Raw genomic sequence first — 25,731 nt, forward strand, 5'->3', positions numbered from 1 at the left:
TACTTTTTTCTGTACATGCTCCAAGTTTTTTTTACACCTCGCAGCATTAAAAAATGATAAAACATTTTTCAAGAAATATAAAAGAATTGATTTAATTTGTTATACATAACAGTACAAATACAATAATATATTCGAATCGCTTGACATTAAATGTGCTCTGATCGCAGAAAAGATATTGATTCAGAAATAACTTTGATCTTTCCAATATCGTTCGAGACGTCGCAGCTATTTTCTACACGGCAAGAAAGTGCTGAAACATAAGCGTAAAGACTTTATATGCTGCGGCACGTTTCGACGACTTCGCTAAACAACAATAATTATTATTCCAAACACGCAGTCGCTTAGACCCTCCGTAATCGTCCCCTCGTCGAAAATCCGTGGGCGAGAAGTTGCGCGACGCGGCACAGATTAAAGCGTTAAGCTGCAACACGGTAGTCGGATATCAGGAGGCGACGAAATAACAACGCGATGGGATTTTCATCCCCCGTTTGCACGTGTCAAGCGCTCCTTAATTACCTGGACTGGCAAAGTTTGCGTCATCGCATCGGGAGGAGTCGATGGCCGAATTCATATAAGCGATATATGCAAAGGACGTTCGCTGCGGCGTATCACATCGGCACCGAAATCTATCGTTGGATAAACCCTCGACAACGTCGTATAGTTTAAAGGACGATTTCGTCCATACGCCCCCTTATTATCTCGAAAGTCCTGGCCCGTCCATGCTTCCTTGTCCTCCCCTTTGCCAGCCCCTCAAGTACACTCGAATGTTATCTCTTTGCCCAGTTTAACGTGCTATCGAACTTCCCATCCTTTAAACGAAATATGCAAATTACAATTTTCAGCGAGGAAAAGCTCTCTTGCAAGCTTAGCGCGCAATTTAAATTCCACCTTTGCGGAGAATCGCAGAGAGCGCGTTCCTAAGATTTTCGGCGCAAGCGTATCGCTTTGTTGAACTTTCAGCTGACTGTAATCATTACTTCTTTGACAGATTTTTCATTAAAAATCTTTCATATTCGAATATTATACTCATTTTTTCAAAATTGTTTTATAACTATTTGTTAACTTTGTTATTATTTAATATAAAAAATAATACGAGCAATAATGTGCTTATCATAAAAAATATATAAAGGTAATTATTAAAACGTGTTTAAACTATGAAGTATCTTAATTTTTTTATAATGTAATTTATACAATTTTGTATCAAGTTAATTTATTAAAATCTTATTCGTTTTCATTTCAAATATTCATAAAAAAATTGTAATTATTATATTAATCTAAAAGATTTAGAATTATATAAAAAAATATTATATATTCAACACATAAATAGTTATTTTCAATTTTAATCAACCAAATGTAATTGCTAATTCGTAACATATATTATATATCTAACAATATTTAATACGCAGACAATTAATTTCTAATTACAATATTCTATATAGAATTAATTAGCAATGATAACGACACAGATTAACAAAAAATATTAGGTATATATATATACATATGTATACATATACATATACATATAAAATATATACATATGTATATATATACATACATATATACACACATAATTTATATACAGGTCGATTAAAATGAATCATCCTGTATACATTTATTATATTAATGTATTTGAGTAAAATAATTACGATAAATAAAATACTCAAATACTTAAGTAATAAACTTTGCATCTAAATGCAAAAGCTTATCAAAATTTACATAAAATAAAACTTAAATTTAAAATAAATTATTCTATATATTATTGTATTATTGCTATCCTATATATTATTATTATTCTATATATATATTATGATTGCTAAAATAGGTCAATTAGTATCCGCTTACGATACTATGATTAGCGAAATTATGTATACTTGAAATTATCATCAAGAATAATTTTATTACATTATCACAACTGTCATTACGTAATTAAACCTTGCTCATAATGTGTCAAAGTTAAATATTTACTTATTAAACGGATTTATGATTGAAGATTATTTTATTTAAAGCCAGTTAATCATATGTACAAAGATAAGTCAGAATAATGCCGTTCTAATTCTGTTATTTTAAGCAAAGTTTTGCTTTTATCGTATACTTGCCTGTAGCAATTATCTTTAATTGCTACAAAAAAGAAAGACAACTTTTTCTTATATGTGAGGCATAAAAAATTTATTGTCTACACGATAATATGATAAATAATTTATTATCTTTTTTTCTTCTAACAATGAGTTGATAATGTAAAGACTAATTAATTAAGTTAAGTAAAATTACGTAAGTCAATTTTAAACACATATGTGAAAATATTTCTTATCTGACATATATATGTGAAATTTTAAGTAAATTAAAACTTTAAACACACTTCAAATAACGTAGATAATCAAAGCACATGTAATAAAAATATAATGACTTGTACTTAAATTCGTTGCTTGATGAATATTTTTTTTCGTTCAATTATAGAGTTCAAAAGAAAAAAACTGGTCGAAGGTCTCGGCTAACTGACAACAACAAATAAAACTCTAATTTATTGCTCGAGTTAATTGACAGAAACGGGAGGTTTACGTAAGGTCAATTTATTGAATCGTGACGTAATGCGAGTAAACTTCTTGGATGAAATTTCGTTAATCAAATTATATGATATAATGTCAAACTAAATTTTATTTGTATTTAACTACGTGAGATTTGTTAATAATCATTGAAGGTATTGGAGAGAAACAGGATATCATCTCTGAAAAAAATGTCTTAAATCATAAGTTAAATTTAAAGAAAGAAATAATATTAGATTGATATTATAAATATCTTAAATATAGATTATACGTTACGTATTCGCAAATATCAATTGTTGATTCCCATGCATAAATATTCGTAAAAAATATATTCGAATACGTTATCATCTCTCGCGAAGGAAACGTCGTAGAAAGCACATTCGTTATCACGCAGCAACAAATATTGACGTTTCGGAAATGTTCTCGGATGCATGTTTCTTTTGCCAAGATTCGAAGTAAATTCATTCATTCATTTCTATCTCTTCGAAACACGACGGGACAGTTTGATTTTCATACGAGAGATCTACATATGGTGTCTTTCTGACATTGAAAATAAAAGCGCGCGCGACTCGTCTGCGATAAACGATTCATCAAACATCAATTAAAGTCATATACGAGCATTCGTCATGCAGCGCGGGAGCATTTGCTCTTTTCGAACGATGCATGCCGCTTTTGCTTTTTTTCCTCCGACACTTTTGCAATTGTTTCCCAAATAAAAACGACGCAAAGCGTATCCGGCAACGAAGCATTTCGCGCTTCTCTTCAAACCAAGTTGATTGCGCTTCGTTTTGCCACTCGAGAAATACCTCCCTCTTACAGAGTATTAAATACCATCGAATTCAAAACCACTCGCCTCATTCAGGTAAATTAATTAGAAACTTAAATGCGCTGCACTTCTAATAACCTTTCGCCGTTTCCGTGAAATGGCAGCGTAAGAACAAATTCTGAATATCGATTCTGCATTAAAAGGCGCGATATGAATAAAAGCTTTAATTTCGAATATTATTTGAATATAGCGCATAAAGACCAAGTACGTAAATAAAAATACTTTATTATAAACATATCTTTTCTTAAAAGAGAAAATTTTAGATATATGAAACCTATTTAAAATGTAAAATATATATAAATATTAATAGATGTAATTATAACATCATTATAATATAATATTTATATATTCAATATTGTTTTTTTTTCTTCCACGGCTATCGAGATACATAGCGTAACGCAATGTTAAATGGAAAAAGATTTATTTAGAATATATCGTGTAACATTGCAAAACTAACAAGATAACATTGAGCTGTTAACGCTATTTATCTCCATTATTTATGAATTATTGATCGCGGACTCTTTTGAAATAATAAATCGCGGTTGACGTTTCGCTCGGCGTACTTGTCGCAGTCTCACGTCCCTAAATTTATAACAAAGGGCACTTTAATCCGCCGCAGGAAATCCATATACACAACACGAGTATATGTTCTCCCGACTGCGAAATAAAACAATGACAATGGTATCCTTTACAACGAAACGAATCTACGAGTGCGAATTTACACTGCAAGAGTATTCAACGCGCGCACCCTCGTGTGCAGTGGGAAGGGGATGGAAAGGGAGTTTAAAGGGGGATTTCACCTCTTTTCAAGCCGCGTACCGCTTTGCTCTTTTGGTGCGCGCAATGCTTTCACAATTGTTTTCCTAAATGAAAGCTCGAGAAAGTGCAACCGTATCAGTCGTCGTAGGTAGGGCGAACGGAAAGGTGCAGGGGATGGTTGGACACGACGAAGGGAAGGAGGTGGAAGAGGGTTAAAAGGGCTTAGTTACACTGCATTTCATTGTTACCGTGTAGCCCGGTATCACCGACGCTTCCTACTCGCTTCCCCAGAACTTTATGCTTCTCATCGCGAAAGTTTGGGACTTACTCTTAGCACGAGAGCTTTTTAACTCCGCTACCTCGCTCGTGAATCGACGAATCGCGCCGCCGCTAACGGTGCAAAATTGCAACGAGTAATGCGTGGTGATGGAATTTCAACACTTGCGCGAGGTTCTCGAGTTTATCGCGAAATTTGTTTCTGCACGGAGTTCTGTGAAATGTTCTTGCTTCTGTTTCAGATTTATTTTTGTAGAAGAAATTTAAAAAAATAATTTCACAATATGAAGCCAAAAATCTGCGAAATAAGATAAAGTTTTATTTAAATGTAATTATAGTCTTTTAATAATACATAATATTATGTCTCTGTATACGCCCAGACGTTTAAATGGAATAAATAATAATTTTTTGAAGATATGATAAAGAAAGAGAGAGAATGCAAGAAAATAATGCAAAAAAAAGTTTTTATTCTCGATAACCTTTAATATATGTTAATGCGCGTATCGCGTTGTTGCAATATTTCTATTGAATTATTCACATTTCCATCCCAGCATATATCGAGTCGCTATTGACCATGTCCGGAAATATGTTGTACGCAGTTAAGGGCTTTTCAATAATGCATTTCCGGAAGCCATGAGAATTACTGTCGAGCATGCGATAAAAAGCTTTAATTCCAGATCGAACTCTACCAGGAACAACGCCATTTCCTGAATCGGGAATTGGGATTTCGTGGTCATAGGGTCGGAGCGTGATATGACTTCCCAGTTCCACAGAGGGCTCGGCTTTATTTAGGTTCCCTCTGATAAATTTGGTCGTATACAAAGTGAACGTGTTCGGGATATTTCTCAGATCACTTTGCTATTATTTGCCTGAATAATTTATTTCATACGAATGCCATTAAAATAATTATTCTCCTTTGTCGTTTTTTATAACAGCTTAATGGGGCACAAATTAAAGTTTATAATAAAATTATTAAATAAAATGTTCTTAAGTAGGAGTCAAAATTTAAATTTAGCATATAAAATTAATATCGCAACAGATATTATTGCAACAAACTAACTTATAAAAAAAATAAGCCAACCCAATCCCATTAAACTTTTCGTGCGACGATAATAGGGTGCAAAAATTCATAATATCGATGGTAATTCTTATGGAATTCTTTCTCAAGCTTGACATTAACGAGAAATTAATCACCGGCTATCAAGTAATTATCTAGAGCCTAACGATCATTTCCAGCAGAGCATAAAAATCACTCAGCCGATGCGAGCAGCTCCTAGGAGCGACATTCATTGATAATAATTGGATGAGCATCGCTGCATTATCGCCTTCCAATAACCGAGATGGGTCAGGGGACACATCTACTACCAACTTTTAGAGCTAACCGAGTCATTATAAATACGGTCTCGCGAGACTCTTAAAAGATGCTTGTTGAACAGCCGCCTGCTTCAATCGACTTGACGACGCGCGTAGTTCCGCAATACGCAGAATTTTCAGTGATATCACCGCATTAGAGGCAAGTGAGGCAATTCTTATAGTTGTGAATTGTAAAATTAAGTTCAAAGTATAAATAACGAAGATTCAGAAATATCAGAATTTGGAGAAACTTAATAAAAAGAAATCAACGAAAAGATTATATAGCGAGAGAAAGGAAGAAAAAGAGAAAAAATGTAAGTATATATCTGTTTTCATAAATATTCATAAATACTCATAAGCATTTATATTGCACTTTATCATTATGAAAAGAATTTATAAATGTATATATGCATTAATTATCTAATTGCAATAAATAATACTCTTTGTTCTTTACTTGATTGAAAGAAAAATTGATAAAATATTTATGGTAATGAATGTATAAATCATTCATGTCATTAAATATGAATCACTTTATTATTATACTTATACTGCGTCGATCGATATTATTAATCGTATATATCAAGGTTAAATTATCGCAAACAAAATAACTCTGAAAACCTCTATTTCAATGCACTATTCCATTTTATGACAAATAAAATGGATATCATCCATTTTATTTGTCAATTGATTTAATTTTTGAAATATAATCGATTGTTCCGACTTGGATATGGTAGATAAAAAATGGATGATATCCATTTTATTTGTCAATTGATGTAATTTTTGAAATATAATCGATTGTTCCGACTTGGATATGGTAGATAAAAAAAATTATGCCGACATTATTTTTTTGCATAAGGAAATAGTCGACGAGTGCACCTTACACTTGTGCGTTACGTTATCTATTTGATAGAGTACAATTGCGTCTTTGATTCGAAGATATCATTTAGTTACGTATCCCGGAAGCAGACACTCTCTTGATAAGAAAGATCAAGGAAATTGCGAGGTCGTGAAATTGACTAGCTTTCAAGGATGTTTCATTTTCATCTCGGCCATTCCTTCGCACTGACTAGAAATTTCACAGAGATGACGCAAGCTGATTGAATTAACTTCTTGAAATGTGGCAACGATAACGAACAGCAGACTGTTCTTTTAAAATTCTAAATAAAGTTTCACGAGAAAAGTAACACACTACTCATCTATCGCGGATCATTCAGAACTTTTCAAGACTCCACAGAGTCGCGCATAAATATTCAACAGTTTCATAATTCAAACATGCATTTTTTATCTCTATCTTTTTTGCTTCCTTATTAACCTGTCATTACTTTATAAAAAAACTATATTTCCAATTATTCCTTATTCAGTAATTATTGATCTCACTAAAAGACAAAATAAAATGTTTCTTTTTCTGTACAAAATTTTATGAAAAATTACATTATTATTGTACATCATGTAAAGAATTAATTCCTATATGAAAATGTTAATCCGGATCATTTAAAAGCGCGTAAAAAGTTTAAATAAGATTATGGTTGCTCTCGCGCTTTAAAAAATCCGCAAGATCAATAATCCTGCAGTCCTCTCAATCATGTGCTTAACTGAAATAAACTTAAGAGGTAGCTGCAGTCGTTCACGTAAACATAAATGCATCACAGACACGGGCTCCATTAGAAGAAGTGCCATCGCTTGTAGAACCGATACTAAAGGTATTGCTCGGGATTATCCTGCGATTCGCCCTGCAGCCTCTCTCTCTCTCTCTCTCTCTCTCTCTCTCTCTAGGCCAGAGATTCAACATTAGAAATTGTCGCTTTATTCGGAAAAGGAGGATTTTACGGAAGGCTAGTGTCCGACTATCTTTCAGTTCTCTTCTCGCCTCTACACAATTGTCTTGAACGAGAAGTGAATGGTAGGAGAAGTTGTGAAACGAGTACTTCATGAAGGGTCGCGCACTATCGGAGATGGATAAAGCAAGCACGGTGGAAACGTAACGACTGCATTCAGGTTGAGTGTCTTGCAACGATCCGCATTTTGCGACTTAACGAAACTTATATTGATATTTGAATGTTGAAACGTGCGCTGGACGGCGTTTCGCAAATTGAATTTTGAGAAACATCACGTACCAACATCGTAAACCGTGTCCGATAGATTGTAAAATCTATCTAAAAAAAGCTTATGTGTATCGTTTTGTCAAACATTTTGTCGAACGTGATGCGTACAAAAAAAATTAAATAATGGAACAAATAAAACATGATCTCTACTTTTCTCGATTAATGACAATCAAATATGTATCTAAACTAAAATTGTTATAATTTACATTTGTCTAATCTTACAAGAAACGCACAATAATATTTTTTTATCTCAATAAAAAGTACTATTAAGTTTATGCATCTCTTTATTTAATTTTTTAATTATTATAAATCAGGACAGATTTATATACTTGCAGTAAAAAATTTTATTCTATGCAGAATTTTTTCTCGTCTTTTTTAAATATACAGCATTAAAAATATATTGTAGACAAATTAAATTAAAATTCTATTAAAATTCAATCTAAAAATTATTATCAAAATTGTTGTTCAGTAAAAATAATTATATATTTGTTGTTCTTTTACGCTGTTATACAATTACTTTGTATTACGCCATTGCATAATACAAATGATACTTTTTTGCATTTTATTTGCAAACGATTAAAACATTATTGAAAGAATATGTAATGTGATGATAAAATACAATTGTAAATCACAGCACATGGATATGGCAATATAAAAATTTTATAGCGCATAAGAGCTATTATAAGAGTGTGTCACTTGCTTTAATAAGACTGATGACTGATATGATTTATTAAAGTGCTTGATTATTTTTTTTAATAAGCTAATGCAATATTTTAGAGCTTACTCATAAAATCACCGTGAAATTTTTAAATCTAATAATCAATCTAACTCTTTGTGCTTGGAAATCGCTGCAAATTTTTTAAAACAAACGCTCGATCTGTAGAAATTTCCAATCAATTATTGCTGGCAATAGATCGACGACAATCAATTGTTAGATCAATGGCTCGTGTATAACATTCATATTTTGTATAGCGATTTTTTAAATTCCATTTCACATTCAAAATTACGAATATTTTCACGCTTGAGGATAGTTACTTTCGGATCAAACATTATACAGAGTGTTCGGATATTAAATCCACAAATTTTTAGAAATTATCAACAATATTCTAAAAAAAATTTTTTTAAATAAACTTCGGGTTGGAGATGCGTTGTTACATCGTTGCGATATCGGAAATGTCAACGGCAAAAATATTCTAAACAAAGCAACCTGCCATGCGCGTAATGTCACATGACGTCGTCCTTTGACTTATCTGATTTTTTCTATTAATGTTTATCTTTTTTTCTAATCTAGATTTTTCCAGAAAAGAGAAAAACCAACAGAAAAGAAAATAGAATAGATAAGAAATACACCATATATCGTTGATTGAAGCTCCTGCAATTAGAGCACGTATAAATTGAAATTATCAAAGGAATAAAATATTTTATTTCTGATTTTTTCAAGCACCTGCTCTGATAATCAAATACTCTCATGCATGATATTCTTCATAAGACGATATAACAACACGTTCGACCCGTTAAATATTTAAACACTCTGTATATCTAGTTATTCATACATTATGACAGTTGATTCTGGCAATAAGAAAAATTAACAATATATTACACAAAATATTATACAAAATAAAAAAGTATTACATTTTGCTAATCTTATGCTTAATCATAATAGGTAAGTTTTCAAATTAATCATCATTTTTCAAATTTACTTTGTTATAGTGTATGAATCTTTATCTAAGCATGATCCAATTCGCAAGATGACAAATATTAACGTAATATGAGGCAATTCATTTAATTTTCTTTATCACATGTAGATATTGTAACGCGACCAATTTAAAAAATTCTTCTAACCAACAAATCTGATAAATCGCTTACGATATATGGAGATAAGTATATTTTTGATTTTTATATACATCCTTGACGTACTAATATCTTTCATCATATCATAATCATATCATGATTCTTAAAAAATTGTATATACATATATATATATATATATATATATATATATATATATATATATATGCGTAGATGTCAGATATTTATCTTTTATGATAAACAATCTTCTGTATTGATAAATAGCTCATGTAAAATATATAGACAGAGATAATATATCTTTTTTATTGAGTGCACGTGCATCCTTGACAAATTATGCTCAGTCATGTGTTTTTCATTCAATTAAAAGATCTTTCTCATTGTCAATATTTGTTATTGCTAAAGAATTGCTAAAACGTTAGGATTCTGAACGTATAAATGCGTATCACACGTACATTCGACAAAAATAATTTCAACAGGAAAATTGTGGTTTCACATTATTTTCCCTTTTATAACTGTGGCCAATTATTTACATCAAAACGGGTGTCATCGTTATTTATTGCTGTACACAAATTCGCAACCGCATAAACTAATTATCTTCCATCAACTGAGTTCGTTAACAATAAAATTGCTAAAATAGCGTCAATTTCTGTTGTAGTTTAATTGTCAATGAAAAATATTTAGCTCAGTACGTTTTAACTATTAGACTGTCTTTGTGCGTTTATACAATTGCCCTTCGCTATGACCTAGGCAATTTATATCCCCCTGATATATGAGCTGATATTACATTTTATTATCATTTAGTAATCAAGTAATCATCATGCAAATCAACCTCTAAACCAGCATGCAAGGAGTCCAGTAATACATCGTTATTGTTCAATTATATAACATGCTGACTGTGACGTTTTTATGCTTAGTTGCAACACGTGTCATAATTATTTTAAACAAACATTATAATTTTTATGCTAATATATTATAATTATTGTAGTTTCAATTCAATTAACTGTAAGTATTGTTTATTCAAACTGTACCTAACATCTTTATCAATATTTGTAAGTTTGAGTTAAATATTATACTTTATCTCTGTTTTGTTCCAATATTTGCAAAATCATACATAGATCTAATATTACGTAATCACGCAAAATATCATTTAAACAAAGGCCACTAAATCAATTCTACGTGTAATGTAATTATCCAGTTAAAAAAATGTTTGATCAATTAAGATCGATTATTTGATAACGAATTCATAATCATTTGAAATATCACGTTTTACACTTTTAAAATTAAGCGGAAATGGTTGGTAAGTGCAGCTTCATGTTATGCAAGTTTCTAATCTGCAAGCTTGAAATTCGTATTCATTTTCCTATAATGCTCGCATGTATGAAAACGCGTGCAATATTGCATGCAATTAGAATTTGGACAGCTATGCGTTGGGCGATGCGCTTCGCGTGATGCGAGTGATCGCTGAATAATGTAATTGAAAACTAACGACGCGCGGACCATTCCATTTAATCGGCTCATATAAATAAATCACATGGACCGTGAATACACCGCGCCGATACTTCAGAATTGCACACGGGTATATAATTTTAGTCACGTGGTCGTTAACGATTCAATCAAATAGCGATACTTATCGGCTTTCCCCGAGAATTAATTAAACCGTTAAAAATTCATCGCCATCGATCGACTTACGAATGCGTTTGGGAATTTCGTTCAATTGCACATTCTACCATGAAATGGTCGAAAGATTCCTCTGGAACAGCTGCTGACAAAATGTCCTTGCAAAATTTACTTTTAACGGCATTGATGTATAATTTAAAAAAATGAGTCATTTCGTTCTCACGAATTTAAAAAATAAAGCAGATCATACTCAATATTTAATAATTGGTGTACAATTTAAGGAAATCATTATAAGGGAAATCATTAAGGATGTCATTTATGTATTAAATATTTAATAATTTAATTAAATTTTTTAATTAAAATATTTAATAATATTTAATAATTTATGTTTTTTCACGAAAGAGAAAATATATTGTACATTAAAATTATTCTTTTTATATATTGCCCAAAACTATAATATAATATAAAAATATAAAATATAAAACTATAATTTAAAATTTTAATATACAATTCTTTAGATTACTTTTATAAAAATAGAACAATATGTGTTGACGATGTCTTTCACAAATGTATGAATATTGTCAAATTTAATTATATATTGCTTTTATTTTTAATATTACACTACAATATTCTTTTTAACGAAAAGTTGCTAGATAAAAATAATTATCACATAAGAAAAAGATTTCTTTACTCTGCAACATATGTATATCATATTAGCATTAGATTAAAATTATACAACCAAAGATAATGATTAATTACTACATGACTTGCATGGATGTCATAACGTATCCTTCTCTCTATATTTAATCTGCGGTTATGATCGTGTCTATTAACTTCCTGAACCAGGAAAAATAACTTAGACGAATTGTATGTGATAGAGGACAAAGTCTCATCTGTTATATAAAATTCTCGAGATTGCGTGAAGATATGAAATGTAGACAACTTGCTTATTTATCATTTGCGTGTAGATGATTAGCTGAGTTGTGTCATTTTTTTTTCCTTTTATAGTTCATCGCGTGTAATAAATTATAAGTATATAGATAAGTAGAAAGTGTTCACAATAAACATGTGATTAATAATCTTATATCAGCCTAAAACGTGTTCTTTGATCTATTACTCTTTAATTTATAGAAATTATTACCATTAGTGGAGTAATACATTAGTTATCTCTAAAAAAATATTTTAGTTTGTATACAATAAGATTATATCTAATAATAAAAATTAGTTTTTATACTTCAAGCGTACATAATTTTTTCGCTATATTATATTCCGAATTTATAAAATGTTTCTTTATAACATGCGTGATATATATAATATATACATTATATACATTATAAGACTCACCGGAACTTCACACGACAGATAACATTTTAATGGCTTTTTTATCACGACGTTTCAACATATATTTTTCGTTGAATAGGGCCATAAAATTATAATGCCTTTCGAATTGCGTAAAATCTTAAAATTTTGCTAAATTTAAAATAAAGTAAAACTAATTATAATGCAGTGAAATAAGAAATAAATTATGAATGTAGCCAAAGATTATATATATATATATATATATATATATATATATATATATATAATATACATAAATGATATTAAATATGTATAAATATAATATAAGTATTAGATACATATAACTTTACAATGAATCAAATATGTAACATTTTATAAGCAGCGCAAAATCTGCAGAAGAAATATTATTCAATGCATTAAATATGCGTTTGATAAATTGTTATCTTTCCCGACATCGTTAATCTTCTGAACAACAAGAATAATGCATATATTGATTTAGGAGCAGAAACTGAGATTTTTTATCTTGAACATCACATATGAATTTCATATCTCAAGATAACGCATATGATAGGCGATCTTCATGAATAATATTTCGCTGTATTTTTATTGTCCAGAAAAAATAATTTATTATTCTGAAAATGATAATTTTATAGATACAACGACGAATAATGCATGAGTTAATTTTACGAATTATGCATTCTAAAAATCCAACGGATTGAATCTGAAAAATCTTCTGGAATTTTAGAGTCATTATATATATATATATATATATATATATATATATATATATATAAATATTTAATAATTTAATTAAATTTTTTAATTAAAATATTTAATAATATTTAATAATTTATGTTTTTTCACGAAAGAGAAAATATATTGTACATTAAAATTATTCTTTTTATATATTGCCCAAAACTATAATATAATATAAAAATATAAAATATAAAACTATAATTTAAAATTTTAATATACAATTCTTTAGACTCTAAAATCCAACGGATTGAATCTGAAAAATCTTTTGGAATTTTAGAGTCATTATATATATATATATATATATATATATATATATATATATATATAATGACTCTAAAATTCCAGAAGATTTTTCAGATTCAATCCGTTGGATTTTTAGAATGCATAATATATATATATATATATATATATATATATATATATCAGATATTTATTTAACATTTTACTCTCTTAATAAAATTATCCCCTTTCTTATTTCGCCACACAACATACATATAACTGCTTACTATATTCACATAAACATTGAAATCATTACTCTTCTTATCACTGTTATCGTTATCGCTAAATGTTAACTGGCGAATGTGATTATGGTTTATCGAGGGACAAATTGTCATTGAGTTGGCAAAATTTAGCCAGCTTGGAATGAATCAGGAAGTCCGTCGGTAAACGGATTATTATATGTCGGTGTTCGTGATGGTCGTCATCTATAGTCTATAGCGTCAAATGAGTGAACTTGTATCTGCAATTTCTTGCGAGAGTATAAAAGATTCCACTGTTGCCAGTATAAAACCTGTCACTTCTATTCCGAGTATATCATTTCGCATTTGGTCTTCGTGCAGCGGCGAGTGCAGTGAGCATTAAGTGAAATAAATTCAGACGAATACAACTTATAAGTAAGTGTATTGACAGTTATTCTGTTTCCTTTCTATTGATGGTCAATCGAAACGACATAATTGTAGTTTATTTACACTTGTGAATTAAAATTTAAAAATAATTATGGTAAACTTTTGAATAATTATTGTGCTTCAGAAAAAACAAATCAAGATTATATTCAGTGATACAATTATATGCGTGTAAAATATTTAAACATTAAAAATCATTATAAATATAAAATATCTTAAAATGCAACAAAGTATATTCTACTGAATAAAAAAATTTAGAAAAATGTATACACCGCGGATTAGAAATACTTGATTGAAACGCTATCACAAAAATACCATATGAAATATGAAGAAGAAAAATAATAAGCCTGCTGATACATTAATGTGAAAGTAGATCAATGATATTTACATTATCTTTGTTTATTTTGACTGTTTAGTATTTGAAATCATGTTGAAAGTGTGTCAAATTTCTGTCAGTAACTTATATAAGTACCATTATCCACAGAGCAATACAATTTCACATTAAAATGTGAAATGTCTTGAAATACCTGTTATAATTTTTTACTAAAACATGTTTAGACTCACAGAAAAAAACAGTTTCCTTGAAAGAATGCAAATATGCTTTGATTCAAGTATATTTTATCCTTATAATAGCGCCAAATATAAATAATTTTGGATAAAGGATAATTTATCCTCAAAACAAAATGCAAAATATTTTTGGTTGAAACTAAAATTTACTTATAAATATTGCAAGGACAAGTGACGAGTGAGCATCGGATATAAACGGTACTTTCAAGTATATATATAATAATTCTTAGTTCAAATGTGACTAACAATAAGTTTGTTGTCACCATATGCGATTTTTAAAACAAGAATATATTTTAAGGATAAAATATACTTCACACAAACTTATTTATTATTAAGGCAAATGAAAATTTGTGATTACAAAGAGCATTCTATGCTTAAATTAATCAAATAGCGTTCAAGAATAAAAATATACTTGAATCAAGGATTTCTTTTTTTCTGTGCTATAACTATTTTTATATAACTTTTTTCTATTCAGAAAATATTTGTGCAAATTGATCGTTTTATTCTAAAATATTTTGTACATATTTTTTGATATATAATCCAATATACTTGCCATAATTTGAAATAAAGTTTCGTTACAAAATGTACATATCAAAAGAGATTTCAAGCTCAGCTAATCGCCGTGTAATCTGCACGGATTGCGTTCTTGCAAGAAAGAGTTTAAGTTGTAAAAATTGCATGTTGCACGGTTGTAAGTTTTTACGAGATACTTGTGGATTTTACAGACAAAAATCTGCAGTCACGTAAATGATTTTCTTTAATATCTTAATCTTATACTTAAAATTTAATAATGTAAATAACAGAAAGTTTGTATCAGCACAAACGATCAGTCTTTCTTATTTCTTAAGTTAAAAATAATAAACTATAATAAACACATAGAAAAAAGGAATCCTTGATTCAAGTATATTTTTATTCTTGAACGCTATTTGATGGATTTAAGCATAGAATGCTCTTTGTAATCACAAATTTTCATTTGCCTTAATAATAAATAAGTTTGTGTAAAGTATATTTTATTCTTAAGATATATTTTTGTTTTAAAAATCGCATATGGTAAAAACAAACTTCACATTTAAACTAAAACTTATTATATATATACTTGAAAGCACCACTTATATCCGATGCTCACTTGTCACTTGTTTTTGCAATACTTATAAGTAAATTTCAACTTCAACCAAGAATATTTTGCACTTTGTTTTAAGAATAAATCATCCTTTATCCAAAATTATTTATATTTGGCGCTATTACAAGGATAAAATATACTTGAATCAAGGCATGTTAGCATTCTTTCAAGGATACTGTTTTTTCTGTGCAAAGTTTAAATTTGTCATTGTAATAAAAATATTTGCGAACTCTTCAAAAATAATGTGTACCGAATTTGATTTAAGAAAATTCATTCACTATTCACACAAGCGTGTTTTATGAGCAATTTCTACGATGGTGTTTTATGATGCTTCTTTACTAGCTACTGATGTGCTAGCACGTTATGTAATAAGGAAGTTGTTTTACGGCGCATAGTAGAGTATTTAATCAGGAAATATTTATAAATACTAAAATGAAAAACTCTTTTATTACGATGTACTAGCATGCTAAAAAATCACATTTATGCTCTTTAATAGTGCAATGCGATGTAAGTAATTATATGTGTTACGCTTGATGTGCAATTTTATTACGCTTAAATAACTAGCAAAAAATTTTTACACACATTATAATAGATTGTTTTTATCTTTATAATAGCAGGCATTAATTTTAGCACATTACTGTTATATAATGTGAGAATAGTATAATTCAGAAGATGACATTTTCAAGCTTATTAAAGCATGCTTTTAAAATACAAAATTTACGTAGTGCATTTAATTTAATTATTATTATCATTTCTTTTATACATTGTTATCGATGCACTTTATTTGTATCTTTATAATTAATTTTATAATTGTCAATCATCAATCATATCTCTGAAAGTATTTATTTAAAATTAATTATTATTCAAAATTAATTATTTATTTAAAATTAAGTTACAGTTAAAATAAAAAAAATCCATTTTAAACCATTTTATATTTTTATCTAAATTTTTTTCTAACATTTCTTCAGTATTCGAGATTTTAAAAGCATGTGTGAGAAATTGTTTAGAAGTTTTATTAGAAAATAAAACTTCTAAAAAATTTCCAACAGATGCTCAAAATCCATAAAATTAACAGGATTACAAACATTTAATAAATTATATTACGCAAAATTTGACGCGTTCTAATTTGCGCGTAAGTCAACATATCTAACGCTTTTTTATTTCTAACGGTTATATAAAAGCCAGATAAATCTATTTTGAAATACTTTTGACAGAGAAGATGTTACGGACGCGTCTAGTATAATCTCAACCGTTGAGCGAAACACACGTTTATAAAAATTTGAATATTTCTTTAAAGTGAAGAGAACCAGTATAAAAAAGGTTAAACACTAAACATTTCCAACAAGCAAAAAAATTGAGCATAATTAAACTACAAGCGAAAATTTTCATTGAATGTGCATCAATCTGAATAGTAAACGTTTGGTACATCGAAGAAGACTTATATTGTTTAATAAAATTTTAAATAATTGAGCAGAATAAGAAATTAGAGAAGAATAGAAGAAAATCAATTGAAGAAGAATTTGTGGCGTGATAATTCAACGTAAGGCAATAAAATTATTCATTTTTATCATATTATATTTATATTGAAAAAAAATTTTAACACATTTTCTCCTCGAAACTGATTTTTAAGTCATGACGATTTCTTAAAAACTATTAAATCAATTAATCTTAACTTCTTTATGCATGTACAAATACTATATGTCAATTTATGATCCAAACTAAAATTATAATATCTTTAAATTAACTCATAAATAGAAAAAGGAGCTGAAAGCCGAAGCCGTTGTTGTGGCCAAAGATTTTTTTCTTATAATACAAAGTATTAAGTAACACAAACGTTTCGGTCTGATTTAGATCTTCAGTGTGTTAATATTGATACAACTGATACACATATTAACACATAACAGAATTTGTATACGCAACTGTCTTGTAGGAAACATATTTTCTTGAAGTATTAGCGACCGGGTTAAAGACGAGGTTAAAAACATTGGTCGTTTTCACACCTATCTATTGACTATTTGACAATAAGCATAGAAGTATGACTGCTCTTTTTATCCTCACTTTTCGTCTTTAACCCGGCCGCTAATACTTAAAGATAATATGCTTCCTATAAGACAGTTGCGTATGCGAATTCTGTTATAATATGCGTATTTATTGCATCAATATTATTTAACACACTGAAAATGGTCTAAATAAGACCGAAACGTTTGTGTTACTTAATACTTAGTATTATAAGAAATAAAAATCTTTAGCCACGACAACAACTTCGGCTCTCAGCCCCTTTTTCTATTTGTGATTTCGAGCCATTTGAGTTAATTATTTAATTTAAATTAACTGTTGTGTGTCTTACGAGCCTTTTGAGTTAATTATTTAATTTAAATTAACTGTTTTTTATAATGATCAAAGTAAAAAGGCGTGCTATTAAAAAAAATTTTTTTAATTTTTTTATTCTATATCTATATATTGCGTTTATATATTGGACTATAACCAAATTAATTAATTAATATAAATTTTCACTTTTTATTTTAGATAAGTGGATTTATTAAAATGGTGTCTAAACAGTTATTTTCAAAGTGTTGTATCCAAAATTATAAAACCAAAAAAAGTTTAATTTTTTACACAAAAATTTATAAAGTTTTTTTAAATGTAAATAAAAATAATAAATGTAAATAAAAAAGATGTAGAGTATATATGTAAAATAATAAACTACAGAGTATAAATATATATATATATATATATATATATATATATGTAGAGTAATATATATTGCATTTCTAAAATTTGATTGATAAAATATATATATTTTTAATAAAGTTTATAATTCAAGAGAGTTTATTAGAAAACTATACCATTAAAGTTATATAAATGGGTCCTTTATATAAGCTCAGCTATCAAGTATCTTTAATGGCAGACAGATTTGATCCTGAGGAAACCGCGGAAAACATACCTGAGAAAACTCATCAGGGTGAAATATGGCGAACGTCGTTCGGCCACAAGTACGTACGCGATCGCGGCGCGCCAGACGCGTCGTAAATTTCTCGCAAATACCGCAACTCGATCACGTTCGACGGGATCTCGACGCGGTACGTACGTATGCCGTTCGCCAAAAAGGAAAAGGGAAAAGCGGCGTCCCATTACGCTCTTAATTGAAACAGCGATCTGAAACGCAGGGGAATGCCAGTCTTGAATATCGACGGACATGAAGAAAGAAACGGTAAAGCGAGCGAAAAAATGGCGAAGGAAGCTGGAAGCTGAAATGAGGGGGGAAAGGACGAGGGTTGAGGGAGGAAAGGGATGAGAGCGAGTTGGCTAGAAAGAAAGGAAACGTGATAAATCTTGCCGCGAACAATAAGTTATCGTAAAGAATCGTTTTCGCGTTTCGTGACACGGCGAGAAGAACAATGATTTGTCGGGAAAATTCTCCAATTCCAATTCCAATTTCAGAAATGGCCCTAGAGACACCGACATGGCTGAATCTGTGCTTCATGGAGAAGGCCTTGCGAAAGTCGGAAAACGACAATTCGATCCAAGTGATCGATATATTCTCGAGACCGGCCACGAACAAGGGTGACAACTACACCAGCGACATGATCAGAGTTACTGTCGAATATTCACGTGATCAAAGCGGCCGTAAAGTCACGGAAAAAAAAACAGTCATCGTCAAAATCGAGCCTTACCTTGAAGGCGTCCGTAGGGATCTTGTAAGTTTGTTTAATTTGTACAAATTTATATACAAAATAAGTATTCCAAAAATCATTAATTTCCGAGTTATAAAAGCGTTTTCTATTATTATAAATATAATTCATTTCGAATACGCATTATATAATATATTATATTTACACGCGATCCGCGATCGCTTGTTTCTTACGAGTTTCTAAGGTCTACGAGTTTATTAATATTGGTTAATTCTATGTCAAGATTATCTACAAACGCTCGCGCATAGCCTTGCGAATAGCCTCGCGAATAGCCTCGCGAATAGTCTCACGCATAGCCTCGCGCATCAATTACTACTGTTTTAGAACAATAATTGTTGACAGTAAATATATATATATTCAATATACAAATGAATTTAACTGCAACAACAGACTTTATTATTTAGTTTGAAATCGATTTCTCATCAACGAAAATATTGAGAAATTATATATCCTATATGTACAAGCACTGAAAATTGAGAATTATGCAAATTATGCAAGCAAATAAATAAAAAATGCCCTTCTCGAGCTTTTATAACACTACAAATATATTAAAGAAAAATTCTCTATTTGCTATGAAAAAATAAACTCTTTTTACAGATTGTTGCATCGGGTATTTTTAATACGGAGATGTTAATGATGACAGACACCTTAGATAAAATGAACAAATTGTTAGATCCCAAGTATCGTTTGGGTGGAAAAGGCCTATACGTACAAAGAGATGGACCAACTCTTTTAGTAATGGAGGATCTTGCGCCTCTTGGCTTTCGCATGGCCTGTCGTCAATCTGGTCTTGATCTACCTCATTGCACATTAGCAATTCGCGGATTAGCCAGATTTCACGCAACCTCTGTAGCCGTATGTGAAAAGGTAAAACATTATAAATCAATCGCTATATTCTATTGCAATGATTAAAGATTACTTCTACATAGAATTCATGTTAATAGCATTTCCGCAAGTAATATATGGAAAAGTATTCTCATTGCATTGCATAAATCATACATATTCTAAAGCTACGATTTCTTCTGCTATACTCTGTTAAATGCGTGCAATAATCGAGAATAATTGGAAACTTTACATAATAAACATTAATCTATTCCATAAAGCAAAATATATATTTCTAATTTCAATAAATTATTATAAATTTTATCAATATATATATATATATATATATATATATATAAAATTTATACAATAAAAGTGTAGCTTTAGAATCATGTATATTAAATTCATTCAATTGTATGCTATAAAAATATTTGCTAATTAATGTTAAGGAAGACTTCAATACTGCAAGGAAGGATGTGTAATGACTTTATTATTTTATTTTATCAAGATGTCAGCAAAATTAAATAATCGTACTGCTCGTCACATCTCATATCTATAATATCAATGACAAACAAAATAAGCATTGTCCTGAGAATTTTTTAAATTTGTTAATATTAATTTTAATATAATAAATTTACGTGAAGTGGTTTTATATAGATAGATGAGAGTTTTAAAGCAAATAATTCAATAAAAATTTCTGGCAGCAGAGACTAATGTTTAATGACAAAAATTCAATATCCTTTTACTATAACTTTTATCACAACACATATTTTTAGTGTTTAATCAAGATATTTTAATATTTAGGAACCAAACCAAAAAGCAATGTATGGCAGAGGAATGTTCAACGACGAACATCCGCCAGAAATGAGTGGATTTTTCGTTCTAGGTGTTAAATGTTTAGGAGAGGAAGTAGCAAAGTGGCCAGGAATGGAAAAGTAAGATTTGCATGTAAACAATAGCATTTTTAAATATATATATTTTATAAATTAAACTTCGGCTCGTATACAATTAAAATATGTGATACAATAAAAGGCCAACTTAACGAGCTTATAAGATATTAATTAAAAAAAAATTTTTTATTAATTTAAGTCCTAATATACAAAAGATAAGATAAACGTTTCGACTGTACGACAGTCTTTTTCAATATCATGCTAATATGTCAAAAAATTAATTTAGTCATATCAACCTTATTATAAATACAACATTTATGAGATTATCATATGACGAACGCAGTACAAAATTCATGTTTGTTGGCTTGAGTTAGAGCGTCAGAGTTTCAGTATGTCATGACAGATATCGATTTGTTTTTTTAAAAAGTACACATTGTGATTATGTTATCTAAAAAGAAATAATTGTTTAAAAAAAGTGTTATGTTTGTGACAAAAAATGTCGTTACATAATATAACAGCATGACATACTGAAACTCTGACGCTCTAACTCAAGCCAACAAACATGAATTTTGTACTGCGTTCGTCATATGATAATCTCATAAATGTTGTATTTATAATAAGGTTGATATGACTAAATTAATTTTTTGACATATTAGCATGATATTGAAAAAGACTGTCGTACAGTCGAAACGTTTATCTTATCTTTTGTATATTAGGACTTAAATTAATAAAAACATTTTTTTTAATTAATATCTTATAAGCTCGTTAAGTTGGCCTTTTATTATATCACATTTTACATCATATTTTAATAGCATTTTTGTCGTCTATGATATCTAAGATAATATTTTATAATATATATATTAAAATATATATAATATTTAAAGCGAAAAAATATTAGACAAATCAAATACATTAACAAAATAATAAGTATAAATATAAATTGCGCTGCTTAGAAATATCGAATGTTAGTTTCATATTTATGAATTTCATTGATAGATATTCGGAAAAAATTATTAAATTGTCCGAGCATATATATAAAAAAGGAATAGAGGCATCCAAGGTTTGTGAAGATGATTTCAACGTTATCAATCACGGTGATTGTTGGGTGAACAATATGATGTTCAAATATGACGATGAAGGCAATCCTATTGGTCATATTTTTGTAAGTATCATCATGTCATATAAAAGATCACATACTTTTCCTAAACATAGACTCATTAATTATTTATTATTCCTTATACGTCTCAAAGATTTAGGATTGCATGAATTATATAATTCATGTAATTAAATTTATATCTACATACATATATGTAATAAAAATATTTTTTTTATATTGAAACTACTTGAAACCGCTATTCGCTTTAAAAATGCATTTATAAAATTTTCCATATGCAATTACATATTATTACTGTTCAGCGTTTTACCTTTTTTGATTTTATCTAAAAAAAATTAATTTTTTTTTTTTTTATAATAATTGCATTAAAGTATAATAATATAAAATAAAATTCTCTGAAGAGCGCACGATTAATACGCGTATATTTCAATTACCGTATCCACGTACACAAGCCGTGATATCGATTTTACTGATCAAGATAAAGAGTTGACGACAATATGCGATACTTGAGAATACAGCACGTTATGAATAATGCAATAAATTCAGTTTGATCGAATTCAGGTACATCCGCCACCTGTCTGCCCGTGTCACTCGCGCAAACTCTCGACTGCCGCGACTTCCTAAACAGGAATCTCACTTCTTTCCCCGTGCACGGATTTCATTTCCAATTCAATTGCCGGGCATTCTAGAGATCAATCGATCGAGAGAGTTCGTTTGACATTGCAGGTGGACTTTCAACTATGCGTCTACGCGTCGCCGGCGCTCGATCTTCTCTATTTCCTGAGCACGAGTCCTTCCCCGGATGTCATTGAAAATAACAAGGACGTTTTGATCAATGAGTATCTTAATACTCTATCGGCGACTATGAAACAATTGAATTGCAAAACACAACCGCCAACTATGGAGAAGTTGAAGGATTCCATAAAGCGAAGGGCTAGTTACGGAATGATAGCATCATTCACGGTATTACCGTTAGTACTGATCGATAAGAGTGAAGTCAAAGATTTGGATGAGATCATGGATAAGGATGGCTATACAAATCCGGGTTATAAGAATGAGATTTATAAACAAATTATGGCAAAGAGAATGCCTAAATATGACGAGATGGGTTTGTTGGATATCTGATATGTACTTAATGTGTAATGAAGAATACGAAAAAGAATTATATTACACTCTCCATATGTGCATTCAAATCAATCACGGCGAATGTAAAATGTTAATGTCATTCTTTTAAAAAAAGTTATGTTGCACTATATTGATTTAGTAGCAATTTTAATGGTTATATTGCTTATTAGAGGTTTTCACTTAGAATAAGTGCATGTGTTTTTATACAGGGTGTTTCTTAAGTAGCGGGCAAAATTTCAGGAATGGATTTCTCATGCTTAAAGAAGAAAAAAAATTATATCAACATAGGTCCGGAAATAATTAGATTTTGAATTATTAAGATTTTTGTAACACAAAATTTTTGTCTCATTTCTCGTCTTAGAAGTTCGTTTAAAAGCATCAACGATGTTTTTCGGGTTCGCCGGCCTATGTTTACAGGCAGACATATTGAATATTTCCTCTAATTGTGAGACGAGAAATGAGATTATGTTGATATATAACTTTTTTTCTTTTTTAAGCATGAGGAATCCACTTAAGAAATACCCTGTGTACATATGTATATATTAGTGTTTTATATATATATTATTCAATTATTGGACGTGTTAACAAAATTAATGTTAACGAAAAAGCAATAGAAGCAATATAATTTATTTTATGACAAATGCAATTAATGTAAAAATAATATATAGATTAATAATTTAATTAAGAAATAGAAAAAAACATTTGGTTATCATTTAACATAAAAAGTTTGAAAGCGGCGAAAAGGTGAAACATCCTATAGTTTATCATAGTTTTAATATCATGATTTGAAGTAAAATTAAATCTTTTAAATATACTTTTGCTAGTCATTAATGATTTTATATTAGTATAGTTATATTGTTAAACTTTATGTGTGCTGACATTATTATTATAAAAGAATAAATAACACTAAAAAATGATGCAAGACGTTAGCAGTATATGTATATTGATTAAATAATTACATTTTAAATTTTCCTGTAAGTACAAATGATAAAAACTATTGTTATTGCTCTAATAAAATTATATTGCAAAGCAAAAGTTATAAAAGTAAATAAAGAATATTATGCAAGTGAAAAAGACAATCATCTTGAAACAATCTCCATTATTGCAAATTTATAAAAAATTATTTATATAAAATAAAGATAAATTAGCATTATAATTTTTGTTATTTATCAATAGAAATTTTCATATTGCAAACATTAGAACTTATAATTATGTTCTGTAATGACTTACAACTTTCATTCTACATTTCGCTTATGAGGTTATAAAATAATCCCTTTTACGATGCAAAATAAGAGAGTATATAATGTTTGACCTCGTTGACTTAGATTAACATAAATTACTTTAATTATAGATTATATTAAAAAACATGAAGGATTCTATATTTTAATATCCTCAATAGACTTCTTGTATGTACCTTCTTACATGTTCACAATTCTCTCTTTCTCTTTCTTTTTAATGTAAAGTTTATCAATCCCATAATCTCAATACATAACTTTACAATATTATTTTCTATATCTTAAAATAATAAAATAAGTTTTTCTACTTTTTCTATTATTTTCACATTTATTTAAATTTATAGCCTAATTTTTATTCCTATTTAATAAATGTATGAGTGTATATATTTTAAACATTTTGTTACTATCTCGTACAATAAATCTTAAGAATATTTGTAGAGTGAAACTCAAATTGAACGTTCGTAACATCTTTTACAGAGTAATGCCAATGTTTTGAATAAATCTACGCGACAGTTTTGCCTGCATATCGATCATTTTATGGAAACAAATAACGAAATCCAAAAAAGGAAGAAAAGGAAATTGAATTGTTGTTGAGCATAGCTTATGGTGTATATCTTTTTCAATCTATTTTATGAATTAATTTTTAGATCTAATTTAGCGTTATTTTAGGTTTTAGAGCACTTCATAAAAGAAAAAATTAGCAAAAATAAAATAATAAAATTAAAATAATAACATATTACATGCAACTTAATATAAAATATTGCAATGTTAATAACACACAAACGCTTATTGATATTTTAGATAAATTATATAATTATTTGATTTATAACTGTCCGATTTATCAATGTTTTAATGAGACTCCGTGTATAATTCTCATTGATTTTAGATATAGCTAAATGATCATCATTTACGTTGCCCCAAGTAATT

The 25,731-nt window shown here is 29.1% G+C and overlaps 2 protein-coding genes across 10 annotated transcripts in view; one reads left to right on the forward strand and one right to left on the reverse strand.

Annotated features, from left to right (window-relative positions):
- The window catches only part of LOC114932538 (protein amalgam), a 219,677-nt gene that overhangs the window by 135,036 nt on the left and 58,910 nt on the right, over positions 1-25,731 (reverse strand). The window lies entirely within an intron of this gene.
- Positions 5,817-24,493, forward strand: LOC114932532 (uncharacterized). Of its 3 annotated transcripts, XM_029304804.2 has the most exons (7): positions 13,960-14,230; positions 17,401-17,466; positions 19,368-19,624; positions 20,216-20,485; positions 21,245-21,375; positions 22,327-22,492; positions 23,171-24,493. In XM_029304804.2, exons 3-7 carry the CDS (start codon positions 19,370-19,372, stop codon positions 23,567-23,569), a joined length of 1,221 nt encoding a protein of 406 aa, XP_029160637.1. In that variant the 5' UTR covers positions 13,960-14,230; positions 17,401-17,466; positions 19,368-19,369; the 3' UTR covers positions 23,570-24,493. The 3 variants fall into 3 exon arrangements, with proteins under 3 accessions (XP_085335964.1, XP_029160637.1, XP_029160636.1); XM_085479838.1 differs by lacking the exons at positions 13,960-14,230; positions 17,401-17,466 and adding an exon at positions 5,817-6,068; XM_029304803.1 differs by lacking the exon at positions 17,401-17,466.

The sequence above is a fragment of the Nylanderia fulva genome, unplaced genomic scaffold (genome assembly GCF_048542155.1).
Source record: "Nylanderia fulva isolate GAGA-0341 unplaced genomic scaffold, ASM4854215v1 Scaffold13, whole genome shotgun sequence".
NCBI lineage: Eukaryota > Metazoa > Arthropoda > Insecta > Hymenoptera > Formicidae > Nylanderia > Nylanderia fulva.

Bases quoted from the DNA above. Each gene is read 5' to 3' on its own strand.
- LOC114932532 (XM_085479838.1), top strand. From the start codon at position 19,370: ATGGCCCTAGAGACACCGACATGGCTGAATCTGTGCTTCATGGAGAAG. The intron at 19,625-20,215 runs GTAAGTTTGTTT...CTCTTTTTACAG, and splicing joins AAGGCGTCCGTAGGGATCTT to ATTGTTGCATCGGGTATTTT. The intron at 21,376-22,326 runs GTAAGATTTGCA...TTTCATTGATAG, and splicing joins AAGTGGCCAGGAATGGAAAA to ATATTCGGAAAAAATTATTA.